Consider the following 17,042-nt stretch of genomic DNA (forward strand, 5'->3'; position numbering starts at 1 on the left):
ATCTGTGAAAGTGATATTGTTGAGGAGAAGATATTCAAACACTGAGTTGTCTACAAAGCAAGTCCGTGGTCTGGATTCCGCCAACGGATGAGATTTTCTGCAAGTGTCCTTAGTTCTCTAACACGGGACCATTGTGAGGGAAATAGTGTTGTAATGCAGCATGTCAGGCAGTTATTACACCCCAGGGGGAGGATTCAAGTTGTCCCCAGGTCTGCATTACAGCAGGGTCCCAGAGTGTCACATCTGCTCTCCCCTTTCCTGATTCTGCTTCAGAATGTGTATAAACCATGGAGCTAGGATTTACTGACCTCCTCAAGGTAATTAGAAATGGAAAATCAGTATAGTCACAGGGAGGGGCTTAGGAAAAATACCTCCGATGGCATTGCTGTAAGGGCGTGGGGATTCTCCTGGGCAGCCAGGGGTCAAATGCACCCGCCTAGGTCTGATCCCTGGTGGGGGAGAGGGGTGGGATGTCACATTCTGTTGTGACACGAACAGTCCTCTTCCCAACCACCAGAACTTCGCCACTTGAAGTGAAATTATCCAATTTCTACCTTCACATTGAAAGTTCTCCTTTATTCTCTGTCACCACGGGAACCCGAATCATGCTAACTCAGTCTTTCTCTCTCTCTCTGAAAGCCATCCTTAGAAAATGATGGGAGTGGGTGGGTATCCCCACTTGAGGAAACTGGATCTTTCATGGAAAGCATCCTGCGTGGCACCCCGAGGGTTAATTTTTTTGCTGCCGAGAAAGAGTATCAAGTGGCTTTCCAGGAAGATATAAGCCCCAGTTTAGAAACTGCCATTTCTAAAAGGTAAGCCAAACACACATTAGTTCGCCCTGCTTTCCACGAAAGGAAGAAGTGGCCGCTCCCAGTGGCGGGGTGGGAGTTTGCTTCTCCCTGCCAGTCGGCCCATCGGTCACCTATATAACGTGTACATCGGGGCGAGGACCCTCCATCGCGGCTAATAAAAAGCCCAGAACACGACCGAGATCCCTTTTACTATAGACCCCTTGTGCAGCAGCTCTCGATTCATTAGGTCACGTAGAAGGAAAGGCAAGTGTTTATCTTGTCATTTGGAGGCAGCCCTTCTCCCTCTGCGTCCTAGCCCCTCCCCTCGTGCCAGTTTCCAGCCCCTCAAAGATGCTTTGTGCAAGAAAAGTGCAAGTTCCTCGTTGTTCTGGCTTTATTGATTTTTTCCCCTCTCGCTCTCCTCCTGGCTCCCCCCCGCCTCCCCAAAAGCCGGCGAGCGGAGCAAATGGCCCGGGTTCTCCCCCAACGTTTCCTGGGAGGAGAGGCGGAGAGGGAGCGCGCACTCGGAGCGGGCTGCTGTGCCTGCGACCACAGGCTGTTCCGTGCAGGCTGTCCTTCTCCTTCAAAACCGTGCATCCCCTCCCCGAAGCAGCAGGCAGGGTGCCTCCATTCAGCCACATTTGGTATGCACGAGCACGGCTGCAGGGAGAGGGGAGGTGGCTTGCTTAAGAAGGTTCAGTGGCTCAGGCACCGCCACTTGACTAGTCTCCCAAGTTCCAGGGAGCCTCTGCCCTGATGGAATTTGCAGGTGCGGAGGTGACCATGGGATGCCAAGGCCGTGGGGGACCGTTCATTTTCTAGGCATTGCTCAGGTGTGCAGTTTTTGGTTTTCCCGGTGGAATTTGGAAGGGGTCATGAATCAAACTGATGCTCCTCGTCCCCTAAACTGGACCATCCGGAAGCTGTGCCACGCAGCCTTTCTCCCATCTGTCAGACTTCTTAAGGTACTGTAACTTGCTCCTTTGAATGGCTCTAATTGTGCTTTTCAGGTCTAAATGCCCAACTTCGCACTCGGGCTGGGACACACCTTTTTTTGGGGGGGGGGAGCACAAATGCTAAGGGAGCTGGCTCTGTTGCCCAGGCTGGAGAGAGGATCTCAGCGGTCCATCGCCCCCCATGGTGTCAGGGAGGAGAGATGGTCTGAGCCACATTTGAGAATGAGATTATGGTGGCAGAGAATGGGCTGCCTGAGTGCCCCCCCACCTCAGCCCCCCCCACCAAACATCCCTAAAATAGAATTAATTAACTTCTTTGGGAGGGTGGGAACAGTAGTGGGAGTAAAATCTCTTACTCCTGGGTGTTTGGCTCCTTGGTTTTTTTTTTTCTCCCCTCCCTGGGGAAGCCCTTCGACCCACTTTCCCTTTAAATGGAACCTGAGAGAACAAAGGATTCTCCTCACTATTTTAAAAGCCCTGTGTCCTTAGGTGGTCGCTCAGGTAAAGACAAAGAATGAGTCTCATCAGATTGTGACTTCTTTGGTGTCCTTGTTTTTAGAAAGGCATGATAATTTTAGTCTCCTAAGTGAAGCCAGTAGTGGGAAAGTGTTGTTAAATATATATTGAACGTCTGCCTCTGAGCTCCCGCTCTGAGTTACACAAAAGAATGGTACTACACCTGAGCTTAGAATCCTCACCTTGTGTTTGCAGCAACTCCTCTTTCTAGAAGCAAATACGTTAAAGCTATTGAAAAAGTCCCCACAACTCCATAATAATTCACCTTCATCACCTGCCTTACAGGTAGGAAAATGCAAATAAAATTTAAAAGGTGCAGAAAACAAGTATTTTTCCTCTAGAAAAGAGAATGTGCCAACACCTTTTTGGGAAAAGTACGTATTTCTGGGTGTCCCACATCCATGTGAAGTTAAAAAGGCAAGGCAAAGTTCTTTATTCTCTTTTCCATACTAACATGATACTGTGATTTCATGACCACCAGATGTTGAGCCTAACTGACCACAATGGAGAATTAAAGAATTAGTCCTGAATAAATTATACTTGCAACATTATTTTCTTCTTTCTCTTTCTCTTTCTTTCTCTTTCTTTCTTTTCTTTCTTTTCTTTCTTTCTTTCTTTCTTTCTTTCTTTGTTGTGTTTTGGTTGGGTCAATTTTTATGTGGACAGTTAGTTCTGTACAGCTAAGTGGCTCCTCAAAACAGAGCATTACCTACTGTCTGAGTTTTCCTTATCCTGTTCAACAAGAACCCATGTTAACTGTCACAAAGGCTGCCCCCCATGTCCTGTTCAAAGCCCCATCGTATTGTTGTCATGGCGATGGTTTGCTTCCCTAAGAGAGTATTGAGGAAAAGCCAATTTGGGAATAAGGAGTGGGAGAGAAGCGTCCTTGGATATAAGTGCTTTTGCTGTGTTGGACCAACTGTGTGTGATAGGGCAGGAGAAACAAATGAATGTAAATTTTCCTCAAGAATCACTATTGAATCAAGGGTCTGAGGCAAAGAATGTCTTGACAAATCCAACTAGGACTGAGAAAATTGACTCCAGCAATCCCATGTGCAATGAGAAACATTTTTCATTTAAAGTCATTCATTGGCCCTACCCCCAAAATAATGCTTTTTGACTTACATAATGGCCTTCTTAACAGGTATGTGCATAGCACTCTCAATATATGATTCATTAATACTCTAGTTTTTTAATGGAAAACATTAATTCATCATTTCCTAATCACAAAACCAGCAGAGAAGTATCTACCTGAAGTAGATTACTTATTTTGAGAACAGCTATCGTCTTTTTTAATGGGAACCACTGTTCATGCTATATATCGGCAGGCATTGTCAATACTCCACCAATACTGTGATAAGTATACAGTTTACTCCTACTATGCTTTTTTAACATGGGACTTTTTAACAATTTATCTAATAAAGTATACTGGTGAGTATCCTTCCAACTCTTTCAATATGTGGAAGACAGGACGTGTATTACTAGAGAAGTTCCTTTCCAAATGACATCTGTGTTTCTGAAAAATCGTAACTATCCTAGGAAACTTCAGATAGTGAACATATTTCAAACTCCTCTGGAAAAAAAAAAAAGTGATACCAGATTCTTTCAGCAATAGCAAAAGAAAGGAAAGCTACTTTTATATGTCTGTTGTATATCATCAACGTTCTGGATATGAATGTCGTATAAATTTTTCCCCCTTTGGATTGCTGCTGTCTTATCTGCTTTGCTAGTCCCTATGTATTCTTGCCCGGCTTTGATATTTCAAGTAAATTGGAAGTTCCTGAGTAATCATTTGCATCTTTTGGTCAGTGCTCTTCCTGGTTTACTTTATAAATTAAATATTCAATAACTGTGATTCTTACTGCTCTTTACTGTTTCCCCCTCTCCCTTCCCTGTCTCTTATTCTACTCCCCCACACTACGACCACCATGGTGATTTAGTGGATGGGTTCCCTGGGCATCCAGGAGTCTATTGAAATCATAAGCTAACAAACCCCAATTATCCTATTCAACAGGTAATTTTTGGTCCCCTTCCAAGCATTTTCTGATGTAATATGTTTTTTCCAGGGCTCTGACTTGTCAGTAATGCAGTAGAGGGCGTGATCATATGGTCAGATTTAGCTAAACTCTGATCACTCATCATTTTTGACAGACTGGGCTCAAGCCAGTTTCCTCCTTATCCTTTCCTTGAAAATATGTATTTCTTTGGTAACTTATTTCGGCACCGTGTTAATATTTAGAAATGGCTTTGTAATCCTATTTTCTCTATTTCCTATTTCCTAATAGAAACAGGATACAAAGGAATTAGAAGGGGAAGGCTGGCCTCTGAAGCAGGAATTAAATAAACTCAATGAATGAATGTTGGAATATACTTATTATTCCTTCTGAAAACATCTCATTTTTTTGCTTTGTCCATCTCAGAGAAATTTTTGAACATGCCAACAAACTCACATTTGAATTTGAGATTGCAATTGGAAATAACATTTGAAAATGAATTTTTGGACACGCACATGATGATGATAGCCAAAAGACAGAGGCTGTTTTCAAACGGATACATTTCAAATGGGACCTTGTCCAGACTATTCCTCTTCAGTTGTCCTTTGCTTCATTCTTATGTGTTTCAAGACTTCATCTTACTAATCATGAGAAGTCAAGTTTATTTCAGTGACAGAATGTTCTTAGCATATTTCATATTCATTATTAGGTCTGTCTCTGCCATTGTTTTATTTGGTAACTTATGTTGATTTTGAAGATGAATTTTAGGACAGATAGCTTTGTTTGTATTGAAGTTTGAGTGGACTTAGTAAAGAGAAGGCTTCTGAAAAATGGGTTGCACTAGAGGAAAGAAAAGCTCTGTACCTCAAGCAGATTTTGGATCCAATCTTCAAGCAGATTTTTAAGCCAGTGTGTCCATGAAGACCAAATGGTCAATATCATTTTAGGATTTTCAAAGTTTCATACTGAGAAGAAGTCTGATTTTGTACTTTGAACAATGTCAAAGTAGATTAAAGAAATTTTATTAAAAAATAAAGAAATTATATATATAAATGATACAGGAGAGTTAGACCTAAACACTGGATCCTAATCTATTGTGTTCCTAACCACCTGTGTGACCTTGGGTAAGTTACTTAAGCTCTCTGTAACTTGGCATCATCCTCTTTAAAATGAAGAGTTTAGGTCTTGACTTGGATCCAGTGCTAGGACTCCATGGGGTAAAGGCTACCATGCTCTGTGGGTATGAATGAACATAGTCTCTTGAGGTTAAAAATAGTTTAACTGGATTGGATATTCAAATAGAAGAAGACTAGGACATTCAGCAGCATTTAAAATCATAGGAGGCCTTAGCTGCTAAGCTGTTTGATAATTATCCTGAAAACTATGGAGTACCATCAAAGGGATTTTAGCAGGGAGGTGACTGCCAAATTCAGGTATTAAATAGATTGCTCAGATTGTACTGGCTAGAATGAGTGGAAGATGCTAGGATTGGAAGCTGAGAGATGAAATTGGAGGCCCAGAGAATTAATGAGGATGTGGGCTGAGGCAATAGGGACGGAGGTAGAATGATCAGGGTTTTGTTAACTTGATTAATTGTGGCAAAAGGAAGAATTTAGGTTAACTTCTGAGTTTTGATCTTTGTGGCTAGTTCAAAGGAGGTCCTCATGTGTGAGAGTAAAAGTCTTGAGAAGGAAGGACAGAACTTCTCATTATGTGGTTCCTCTTTGAGGTAGAAAGGGTATGTCAGTTATTCTAGTGAGATTGAGAAAAAAATATAATTCCATGTTATTGATGAGTATGAGCTCCATTACATACTTGATAATAAAACTCTTTGAAGTAAATAATAGTCAGAAATAACTATTCTAGTTTTTTAAGATTGTATGTATAATAAACTCCCAGTTTTTTGGAATCCATTCAAAAAGCACACTTTTTTTTTTCTCTCCTCACTTTCATATCACTATCCAAAGAATTAACGAAAGTGAACTGGGTAACAAAAGGGAAATAATTGAGAGTGGCGATCAAGGTAGGCTAAAGATGAGCATAAATTCTGCTCAATTACTAATGTTTTCTACTTCTATAATTCCTTGTAATGGTAACCAATGTCCATCATACTGCCTCAGAAGCTTAACAAGATCCTCATGACAGGGATACCTGGGTGGCTCAGCAGTTGAGCATCTGCCTTTGGGCTCAGGGCGTGATCCGGGTCTGGGGATGGAGTCCCACATCGGGCTCCTGAGAGGAGCCTGCTTCTCTCTCTGCTCCCCCCCTCTGTAATAAATAAATAAATCTTTTTTTTTTTTTTAAACAAAAAGATCCTCGTGACAAAATGAATTGAGTCTGTCTTCTACAGTTGATGCCAGGCATTCCAAAAGCTGACTTCCTTTTGATGGTCTCGAACCTGTAGGAAACAATGAGGTTGGGGTTCATTTCAATGTATGTTTCAAATTTAAGACTCCCAAGTTCTCCTTTTCACATCTGAAATCCTGAATCTTGACATGGCACGTAGAGGAATATCAATAAACCAAAGTTTTTGCTCAGTCACGACAAGGCACTCCTAAGCCACCTACCTACCTGCTAGTGAGTAGCAGTAAAGTTTCCACCACAGGAGAGGAAACACAACACCTGTTCTAAGACATGTTGGTGAACCATGGCGAGAGAGGTCAGGGAATGTCTTAGGGGCCAATTCCATTAAGTAAGTGCCTTAAAGATGAGACACTTGAAGAATAAACTGCTTTTAGGCCAACACAGTGTATTGTCAGGAAAGATTTTAAGGGCTACTAAGAAAGAAACTTCTGTCTTTTCATCTCAGCAAAGCCAGCCTCAGATTCCCTTTAAGAAAATGAGAGAAAGAAAAGAAAAAAGAGGAGAGAATGTGCTCATACTAAAGCCCGGGAGAGAGAAATTCTGTCTGGTGTGTTTCAGATGGTGGCTTGGTTCAGGCTGCTGAGCAGTCACCATGTGACTTGCCTTTTTGTAAAATGTTCCTGGGGCAGCCTGACGGAAATTCCTGAGGCAACAAGGAACCCTCCTGTCTCTCTGGAGAGTTCTGTCTTCTGGTGCCCTCTATTATGGAGAGAAGACTGAAAGTGTGTGGTCGCTGGGGAAGGAGGAAGGATGTGGCTGGGAGTCTGAGTCCAGGGCCACCTGGCTCCGGGATGACTTGTGGAGTCCCAGTAATATGGGGCAAGGCCTGTCTCAAGGGAAAGGGCTTTGCCTGCCTTGTAGATAGGACTTCCTGCAGTGAAAGAGAACCCTGCCTTTCCAGCGATTTCCGTCCTCCCCGCCCTCATCTTGTTGCTGTAAACTCAACTGGCTCCAAGATCATCTACAGACAACTAGATTGTATTGTTTCTCCCTTTCTGTGACTTCTATGGAAAGGAGTTTTAAAATCTCTGGCTGGCAAAAGTATGCAGAAAATATTTATTGAAGAATAAACAGATAAACTGCAAATACATGAAGTCCTGAAAATGCATAGGAATCACTTGAGGAGCTAGTGAGCAAAGCAAATATCCAAGCCCATCCCCAGGGGTAGGTCGTGGGCCTGGGAATTTGCATTTTAACAAGCTCTTCAGTGAGTCCAATGTGAACAGCTCTTAGAAGGACCACACATGGAGAAAAACTGACATAGATTCAGCTGAGCTAGAGGGGAAACTTGATTAAATGCCCTTTCTTCTGCTGGCATCTGGGCAGAACAGATTTTGTGACAGTAAACAGTGAGAGCAAAAGGTTTTTTTAAGTTAAACAGTTCACAGGTTTTCAAAATTTAATCGTGAGTGATCATTTACAGATAAAGAAGTAAATTGTATTCGGCTGCCCTGTTTTGATTTGTAGATGACAAAACAATCTGGAGACATGGTTGTCCCTCTTTCTGTGTTTTATTTATGTATTTATTACTTTCATGGATTGTTCTGGGTCCTGTGACCATTTCAGATGTTTCTATTCTATTGGATTCACGTGGAGATTTGTGAACCAGAGCTCCCAAAGATGGTGTGCATGGTAAAAATTCTGCAGTGTCTTATACATGCCTCCTTTATCCTTCACCTGTGTCCTTGGAACTGCAGTGGTCACTCACGTGCATGTTCCTTTCGTGCCAATGGGACGTGGTAGTACCAAGTGAGGGGTGGCCTGTTTACTTGGGGGGCCAAGGCCAAAGCAGTCATAACCAATGCCTGCAGTGGTAGAGTTCTTCCCCCATAACCCTGTCTGCCCTACCCTACAGCCTTCAAGAACCTAGGAAAGAAGAGATTCTAGACCGGATAGGGGAGGGGAGGAAGAGAACATTCGGGCCTTTCACTTGGAATAACACTTTGGAAATTATAATTAATTTTATGCTTGAATTTTTAAAAAATGATACCTAATATTAATAAATAAGGGGAGCTGAGCTGAACAAAATTGTCTTGGCTCTTGAGCATATGAGAAAAATACAGTAGTACAACTGCTGTGGTGGGGTGGGGGCAGGCATAACAAAATCTCTAGGAGAGCGATATTGCATTTTTATGTTTATCACACATAATTTATTTTTCAGAAGCCTTTGGAAATTCTCCGACCTGTGGCTGCTCTCTACTTCTATTTTCAGAGGCACAGGCATAGGAATTGCTGTTTTTTTGAATAACATTGATAACTTTTACTTCTCCCCCCCACCCCCTAATTAAAGATTTTTCAAGGGTGGATGGTTGGATAGATGAAGGAAGGACAGAAGGATTGATTCTATTCATAAATCCATTAGCAGCAACATTTTATATATTAAATTGCCTTGGAGGGAGATGTATTTACCAAATGAACCCTTGAAGTGTTTCTCAAAGTGTGGTCCAAGACTCCCTGTTATGGAATCAGTTTCTTGAGATTCTACCCAAACTTACTAAGATAAGCCCCTGGGAGGACCTTGAGAATCTGCCTTTTAACAAACAATACAGATGAACCTTATGCCTTGTAATATTTTGAGATTATGTCTTCTGAAGTGTGACACTTAGACATGGGCTCCTTAATATTCTGCCTCTGGCATGACCACGCCTCAGTAATCTGATTTTTATTGTTAAAAATTGAGCACGCAGTATCTCTGTATGAGTTAATATAGGCCCAGGGATGCCTGGGTCGCTCAGCAGTTGAGCATCTGTGTTCAGCTCAGGGCATAATCCCAGTCCAGGGATCGTGTCCCACGTCAGGCTCCCTGCGAGGATCCTGCTTCTCCCTCTGCCTGTGTCTTCCCCCATCTCTCTCTCTGTGTCTCTCATGAATAAATGAATAAAATCTTTAAAAGAATTAATATAAGCCCATAATGTTACCATATCTTAAAAGTCCCCGTGCTCACAGACATTGGATGACTTTTATAATGGTTTCTTAAAGAATCACGCAAGGCACCAGCTTAGGTGCTAGAAGTGTATAGTCAATAAGTGGTATCCTGTATTAAAAGGAAACATGAGTAATATTCCATTGTATACATTACTCAGCAATTAGAAACAACAAATACCCACCATTTGCTTCGACGTGGATGGAACTAGAGGGTATTATGCTGAGTGAAATAAATCAGTCAGAGAAGGACAAACATTATATGGTCTCATTCATTTGGGAAATATAAAAAATAGTGAAAGGGAATAAAAGGGAAAAGGAGAGAAAATGAGTGGGAAATATCAGTGAGGGTTGACAGCACATGAGAGATTCCTAACTCTGGGAAACAAACAAGGGGTAGTGGAAGGGGAAGTAGGCAGGGAGATGGGGTGACTGGGTGATGGGCACTGAGGAGGGCACTTGGTGGGATGAGCACTGGGTGTTATGCTATATGTTGGCAAATTGAACTCCAATAAAAAAATAAAAAGAAAAAAGAAAAAAAAGATAACTTGACCATCAAAATCAGGTCAGCAACCCATGGGCCCAATCTCACCCATTGTTTATTTTTATAAATAAAGTTTTATTGGAACACACACACACACAAATAAAAGAAAACATGAGGGGGCAGATTGCTCCTGGGTGACTCATCAGTTAAGCCTCTGACTCTTGATTGTGGTTCAGGTCAGGATCTCAGGGTTGTGGGATGGAGCCCCTCCTCAGGCTCCCTGCTCAGCAGGGAGTCTGCTTGAGGATTTTTTTTCTCTCTTTTTCCCCCTCTCTGTCCTTCCCCCCACTTGCTTTCTCTCTATAATAAATATTAAAAATACATGGCATATGAACCTCTTTCTTGTTTAAAGAAATGATGCACTTACATGGTTTGGAGGCAGAGAAACTCTGTAGCAAAGAAAGCGCTATGCCTAAAATTTGCCCTAATCTTTCTGCCATTTCTGAATTAATCAAGTTCCTTCACATCTGCTACTTCTTTATACTTTCTCCCAATTACTAACATCATCCATTCACCAAGTTGTCTGAACTGAAAAACCTGGGCTTATGCCTTTTTCTTGGTTGGCTCTCATCCCTTCCACAATCAGCCAATTAGTTCTGCCAGATTTCCTCATATGTCTCTGATTCTCTCCTTCTGTCTATTCATAGTTCCCAAGATCAGTCTCTTTTATTCTTGGGTCCAAAATACTACAGATGTCTCCTTCAAATTGATCCTTCCCACAGTTAAGAGAATGGTCCACTTAAAATGCAAGCAAGAGTAGGATGCTGCCATATTTGACATTCTTTAGCGGTTCCCTTTCTCCTGTAGAATAAAATCTAACCTCCTTGGTATGACATATGATATCCTTAGTGATCTAATCTTTGCCTACTTCTCTACCTTTATATTTTGTTTTTCCTTCCTCAAATTTTGAAATTCCTTGTCACTGGGCTTTTTGCACAAGCCATTTCCATTGCCTGGAAAGTCAGAGTCACGCCTCCTACCTAACTCCTGCCCATATTTTAATACTGAACACAGGTGAGCTTGATGAATTTAGGAAAAATTTCCCTAAATCCCCAAAGCTAGATTAGGGCCTCCTTTTATGCTCCTTTTTTATAAAAATCAGTGGGTATTTCTATCTTTCCTTTTAGCATGTTGAAATATTAGTTCTTTTGCCTCATGGAAATCATGTTTTAGACAATTTGGTGTGTGCATTTGGCAAAGAGCTTAGAATATTTTGATTGCTAGATGAATTACAATTGAATAGTTGAATGTCCAAATTGACAACTATGCTCTTGGTGCAGTTCTCTAAAGTTATTATCCAAAAGAACCAAATGCTATTATAGGGTCTTGGCATTTTTGTCTAATTTAGGAGAACTTTGAGCTTGAGTTGATGTACTTAATATGTTCCCCAAATGGGATGATTAGTTAAGGAATTGAACCAATGATTAATAGAAAAATGATGCAGAATAAAATTACATAATCAAGGAAGAAACTGTAAATAAGTAGCAGCAGAGGCCTGCTTTGAAAATATTTGCTGAAAGAAAAAGAGAGAGATTGTAATTACCTCACCTATTGATTAAGTCAGAATAAGAACTTTCCTTAATTTAGTGATCTAAGAGATTGTAACATATTACCTTTAATAATATAGTGGCCTTGCTGAGCCATTCTTTATTTTTTAGGTGAGAGAGAGAGAGAGAGAGAGAGCGAGCGCGAGCATGTGAGGTGGGCCAGGGGGTGAGGAACAAAGGGAGAAAATCTGAAATAGGCTCCACTTGCAGCACAGATCCAGACTCGGGGCTCCATCCATCTCATGATCCTGAGATCATGACCTGAGCCGAAATCAAGATTTGGATACTTAACTGACTGAGACACCTAGATACTCCTTGCTTTTTTTAATTGTGTTTTTTTGCAAGTGTCTAGAAATAACTATTTAGATATAATCTTATTGAAGTATCTTGACATTTCCATTTAAAGGTAAATGTGACTTAGAATTTGTTTTTCTGTTAGCATTAGGTTATTTTACTGTATCAGCTATCATGGATAGAAGTCAAATAGAAGTCTTAGTTTATCATGTTCCTACTGGGAAAAAAATAGATCAAAGTCAAAATAAATATCTTAGGAAAGATATTAGAATCATTAGAAAAATTATCCTAGTACTTGCTCGTTAAGATCAGTAAAGGAAAAGACTGGAAAGAAGGTAAAAAAAAATGTTTTGGCATATCCATATTTATCCATCTCTTTACTAGAAGAAATAAATGAATAAAAATATTTAAAAGAATGAACTCTTCAACAGGATCCATAAAACATGTTTGTTCTGTAGGGTTAGTTAAAGAATGAATGATGGCTTGACATTTAAGCTCTGGAGATTTAATTTGCAATTGTTGAAGACTTTGGGCTAGCCCAATGATTTCCCTTTAAAATGGGGTTTCCCAGCTTCTACACTACTGACATTTTGGCCTGGATAAATCTTCATTGTGAAGGCTGTCTGTCCTGTGCATTGTCGGATATTTAGAAATCTGTTTGGATTTATCCACTAGATTCCAGGAGCTTCTCCCTCTCATATTGCATTGTGACAACCAAACATGTCTCCATACACTGCCAAATATCCTTTGGGGGACAAAATCATCCCTAGTTGAAAACCAATGCTTTAAACATTACCTCTTGAAGATGAGTATTTTAAGAAGTAGGTGGGTACTTGATTTCACTGGATAGCCAAAGAGAAGTTCTGGTGATGTGAAATGGATGTTTTAACTTTAGGCACACTTTCTTTTTTAATTTACAAAAGACTGAAATTCAGCTAACATTTGGGAAATTAACTGGTCAAGTTCTTTCACTAAATATAGAAAGACTAAGGAACTATTTTCTCAATCTTATTGTCAATCATCTCTTCTTTTAAGAATATCCAATGTGTCCAATTTGTCTGAAAGTGTTTGAATGTTCCATTTATTATTGCTTTGTAACTTAAAAGTGGAGTGTATTTTCATTTGATTGATGTATCAAGTGAAATATTTAATTTTTATCATCATTTTGTTCTACAATAACTTCTACTTAGAACTATTTAAGAATAATAAGATAGAAAATCCATTTCAATGAACAAATGAAAGTATTTTACTTCAAGGTGAAATTTTTGTATGAAGTTAGTTCATATGAGCAATCAAAGATTTTAAGATAAATCCAATAATTAGCACAAGGGAGCTGTATAATTTAAAGATGATAGCATAACATATAGAGATGTTCAATCACTGTGTTTATAGCACCTGAAACTAATGTAACATGATGTGTCAACTATACTCAAATAAAATTAGTGCCATAAAAATTATAAGTATAATTACAGCTAATTTTCAGCCATTAAATTCAGCATGATCAAAAATGGACATAAAAATGAGATTTGAGCCTTAAGTCTGCATTAAATAATATGCTAGCTGAGTTTCCTAGAATAAGTAGTTTTATCTTTCAATGCTTTAGTTTTCTTACCTATAAAATAACAAGATTGGGTTAGATCATGGTTGGCAAACTTTTTCTATTAAAGCCCACATAGTAAATGTAGGTTGTACAACCTCTGTCACAGCTATTCAGCTCTGCCATTGTAGCTTAGGAAAGCAGCCAAACACAACACATAAATAAATGTAGCTATGTTCCAATAAAATTTACTAGGAACACCATGAAATGGTCTGAATGTTCATATGGTGAAAACTTGTATGTTGAAATCCTAATTATCAAAAGTGATATTAGTAGGTGAGGACTTTGGAATGTACTTAAGTCTTGAAGGTGGAACCTCATCAATGGGATTAGTGACATGTAAAAGAGGCTTGCTAGCCCCCTTCCATCATGTGAGGACACAAGAAGTCTATGACCCAAAAGAGGGGCCTCCCCCGACCTTGCTGGCACTCTGATCTTGAACTTTTGCCTATAGAACTGGGAGCAATACATTTCTGCTTTTTTTTTTTTTAAGATTTATTTATTCATGAGAAACACACACACACACACACACACACACACACACACACACACGCAGAGGGAGAAGCAGGCTCCATGCAGGAGCCCGAGGTGGGACTCGATCCTGGGTCTCCAGGATCACGCCCTGGGCCGAAGGCAGCGCCACCCAGGCTGCCCCATTTCTGCTTTTTATAGACTACCCAGTCTGTGGTATTCTGTTACAGCAGCTTGAGCAGACCAAGACTAACTGATTTTGAATGTCATACAGTTGTCACATGTCGTGAAATATTATCATCATTGGTTTCGACCATTTTTAAATGTAAAACTATTCCTGGCTCAGCAGCTGTATACAGAGGGCAGGGAGTCCTTGCCCTGTGTGTGGGCTGCATTTTGCCAACTTAACAAGGTGATTGTTAAGGTCTCTTACAGCTCTAACATTCTGGGATTAAGTGAAGATGAGAGAAAGTCATTGTATGTCCTTATTTATTTTAAAACTACCTTAATATCTGAAAGAGCTGAGGGTAAATCATTCATTAATTATAATAATGTAATCTCATGCTTATTGGGCAGTGCTGTGTGGTGGGCTTGCTGTCTCATGAAGTAGTTCGTATTTAACAAATGTTTGTGGGGGATACTTGGTTTCTTTTGCTCTGAGAAAAAGGAATGCTCCAGTCTTACAAAAGATGTCATTTTTCACAAACACTGTTGAAATGGACAGAGACAGAAAGTGAAATCGTTTTAAAATGTAACATTTGTAAAGTTCTTTTCAATTTGCAGAGTACTTTGCTTTACATCAAATGAACTGAACTTTCATAGCAACCCTGCAAAGCAAGTATATAGTAAGCAATTATTCTCCTTTTTAGCTGAAATAAAAAAAAAAAATATATATATATATATATATATATACACACATATATAGCCTAGGTAGGTTAAGCCACATCTTAGTGGGCTTTTCTGATTCCAAATTCACAATTTCCCCCTTTGCACTCCTCTGCATCTTATATCTGCCCTCCATTACTCTCCTCATCTGAAGCCTAACTAGACCATAGAGTTTTTCTTAGGTTCTGGTTATACAAACAAATACATCATTTAAGTACTTGACAACAAAAAGAATTACATGGCATAGCCTCAGAATGATCATTGACAAGATACAAAACTTCTTTGATGTTAGTTTTCTTAGTTGTAAGTTAAATAAAAATACTTCTTTCTCTTTGTTTGGAAATCAATGTGTTAGGTTTGGGCATACACTATAGTTGGTGTTCAGTAAATATGAGTCCCTTCTTTTCAATCTAATAACACAGAAATGGTGCAGTGCAGATGAACAGAATTCAAGATGCCTTTTATAATTTGGGCTTAGGGAATGCATATTATATATGTGCAACTAATTATACTTTGTAGTTATTGCACATTGTATTAGTAAGGGTTCCCTAGAGAAACAGAGCCAACAGGGTGTGTATATGTGTGCATAAGTATGTATGTCTATATCTATACATGAGGCAGAGGGAGGTTGAGTGATCTGATTTTAAGGAACTGGCTCACCTGACTCTCGAGTCTCAGCAAGTCCAAAATCCCATGGTGGAGACTGCCAAACTGGAGACTCCATTTTGAGGGACTTGCATTTTGAGTCCAAAGGCTGTCTGCTGTAGATCCAGGAATAACCAGTGCTGTAGACTAAGTCCAGAGTCTGTCTTCAGCAGAATTCCTTCTTCCTTGAGGGAAGGCCAGCCTTTGTTATATTCAGGCCTTCAGCTGGTTAGATGAAGACCACCTCCATTGTGCAGGTCAATATGCCTTTCTCAGAGATCACTGATTGAAGTTAAATATCATCCAAAACCCGTTTACAAAAGTTGGGTTATTTTATTTACAAAAATATCCAGAATGATGTTCAACCATGTTTTCTAGGCACTGTGGCCCAGACAGGTTGACACAAAACATAAGTCATTATTATGGTTACATTTAAATTGCTGTTTTAGATGTGGTTTGCTTGCAAGTAACAGAAATACATCCACATTAACTTTTTTTTTAAAAGATTTTATTTATGTATTCATGAGAGAGACACACACAGAGAGAGGTGGGGGGGCAGAAACACAGGCAGAGGGAGAAGCAGGCTCCATGCAGGGAGCCCGACATGGAACTCGATCCCCGGACTCAAGGATCACGCCCTGGGTCGAAGGCAGGCACTAAACCACTGAGCCACCTAGGGGTCCCCCCCATTCACATTAACTTAAATAAATTCTTTTCTCTAAGGTTAGGCTCTAGGATATTTAGCAACTGGAACAGAAATAAATCGAGATAACACAGGGACCCATGTTTCTGTGTTATGGGGTCCTAGTGTCTCATTTCAGCTTCTCTTGTCCACCTACCCTATACTTGTGTTTTTCTTTGTAGACTAGCTTCCTCCATATTTTATTAAGACTTGCTATAATGCCAGTACTATATGATCTTACAGTTGCATTTCTTATAGCTCACTAGTTTGTCTCTCTGTCTGTCTGTCTCTGTCTCCTATGGAATCTCACTGACTCAGGTTTGGACAGATTTCCACCCTCACCTACATAGCCATGGTAGGGACCCATTCTTCTAGTAGGTGATGTGGACAGGAACAGATTCTCTTTAACATGGTTGTAGGTAGGTACAATTCTTTGCTAATTAATATGAATCCCTCAGATATAAAATAACTTAATGATTCTGGAAGCCACCCAGGCCTAAAAAGTAGTGCTAAGATTTCACTCGGTAAGTGAATATAATCAATTAGTCTGTACCTTTTGCTAAGATATAACAGGAAGAGTTGGACTCCAGCTACAGAACCTGATTTTGGAGTGCTATACACAGTATTTCTGAGGAAGAGGCTTAATGCACCTGCAGAAATAGTAAGCTCTCCTCTTTTGGAGGAACACATTGAAATCCAGAAGAAATGCTTTCAGAATCCCTCTGAAAGATGGCAAGTTGGGCTCCTTTGTCTCCTCAAATGCCTCCTTGAGTTTTCCATTGTTCATGCTTTTCACAACTGCTGAAAGGTTGTTTGGAGCTTTTCATGGGA

At 40.1% G+C, this 17,042-nt stretch overlaps 1 protein-coding gene and 1 non-coding gene across 11 annotated transcripts in view; one reads left to right on the forward strand and one right to left on the reverse strand.

Moving 5' to 3' along the window:
• Positions 1-1,275: 1,275 nt before the first annotated feature.
• The window catches only part of TRPM3 (transient receptor potential cation channel subfamily M member 3), a 493,501-nt gene continuing 477,734 nt past the window's right edge, over positions 1,276-17,042 (forward strand). For 8 of the 10 annotated variants that reach the window (XM_072838286.1, XM_072838297.1, XM_072838304.1 and 5 more), the window contains exon 1: positions 1,276-1,759. In XM_072838286.1, the coding sequence (XP_072694387.1) occupies positions 1,583-1,759 (177 nt within the window). In that variant the 5' untranslated portion in view covers positions 1,276-1,582. The remainder of the gene's footprint in view (positions 1,760-17,042) is intronic. The other 2 variants (XM_072838360.1, XM_072838370.1) reach the window with 2 other exon arrangements.
• On the reverse strand, positions 15,895-15,955 carry LOC140608996 (small nucleolar RNA SNORD66). The gene has a single exon (XR_012011007.1). It is a non-coding gene; the product is annotated as a small nucleolar RNA SNORD66 (small nucleolar RNA).

Source organism: Canis lupus, chromosome 1, assembly GCF_048164855.1.
Source record: "Canis lupus baileyi chromosome 1, mCanLup2.hap1, whole genome shotgun sequence".
Lineage (NCBI taxonomy): Eukaryota > Metazoa > Chordata > Mammalia > Carnivora > Canidae > Canis > Canis lupus.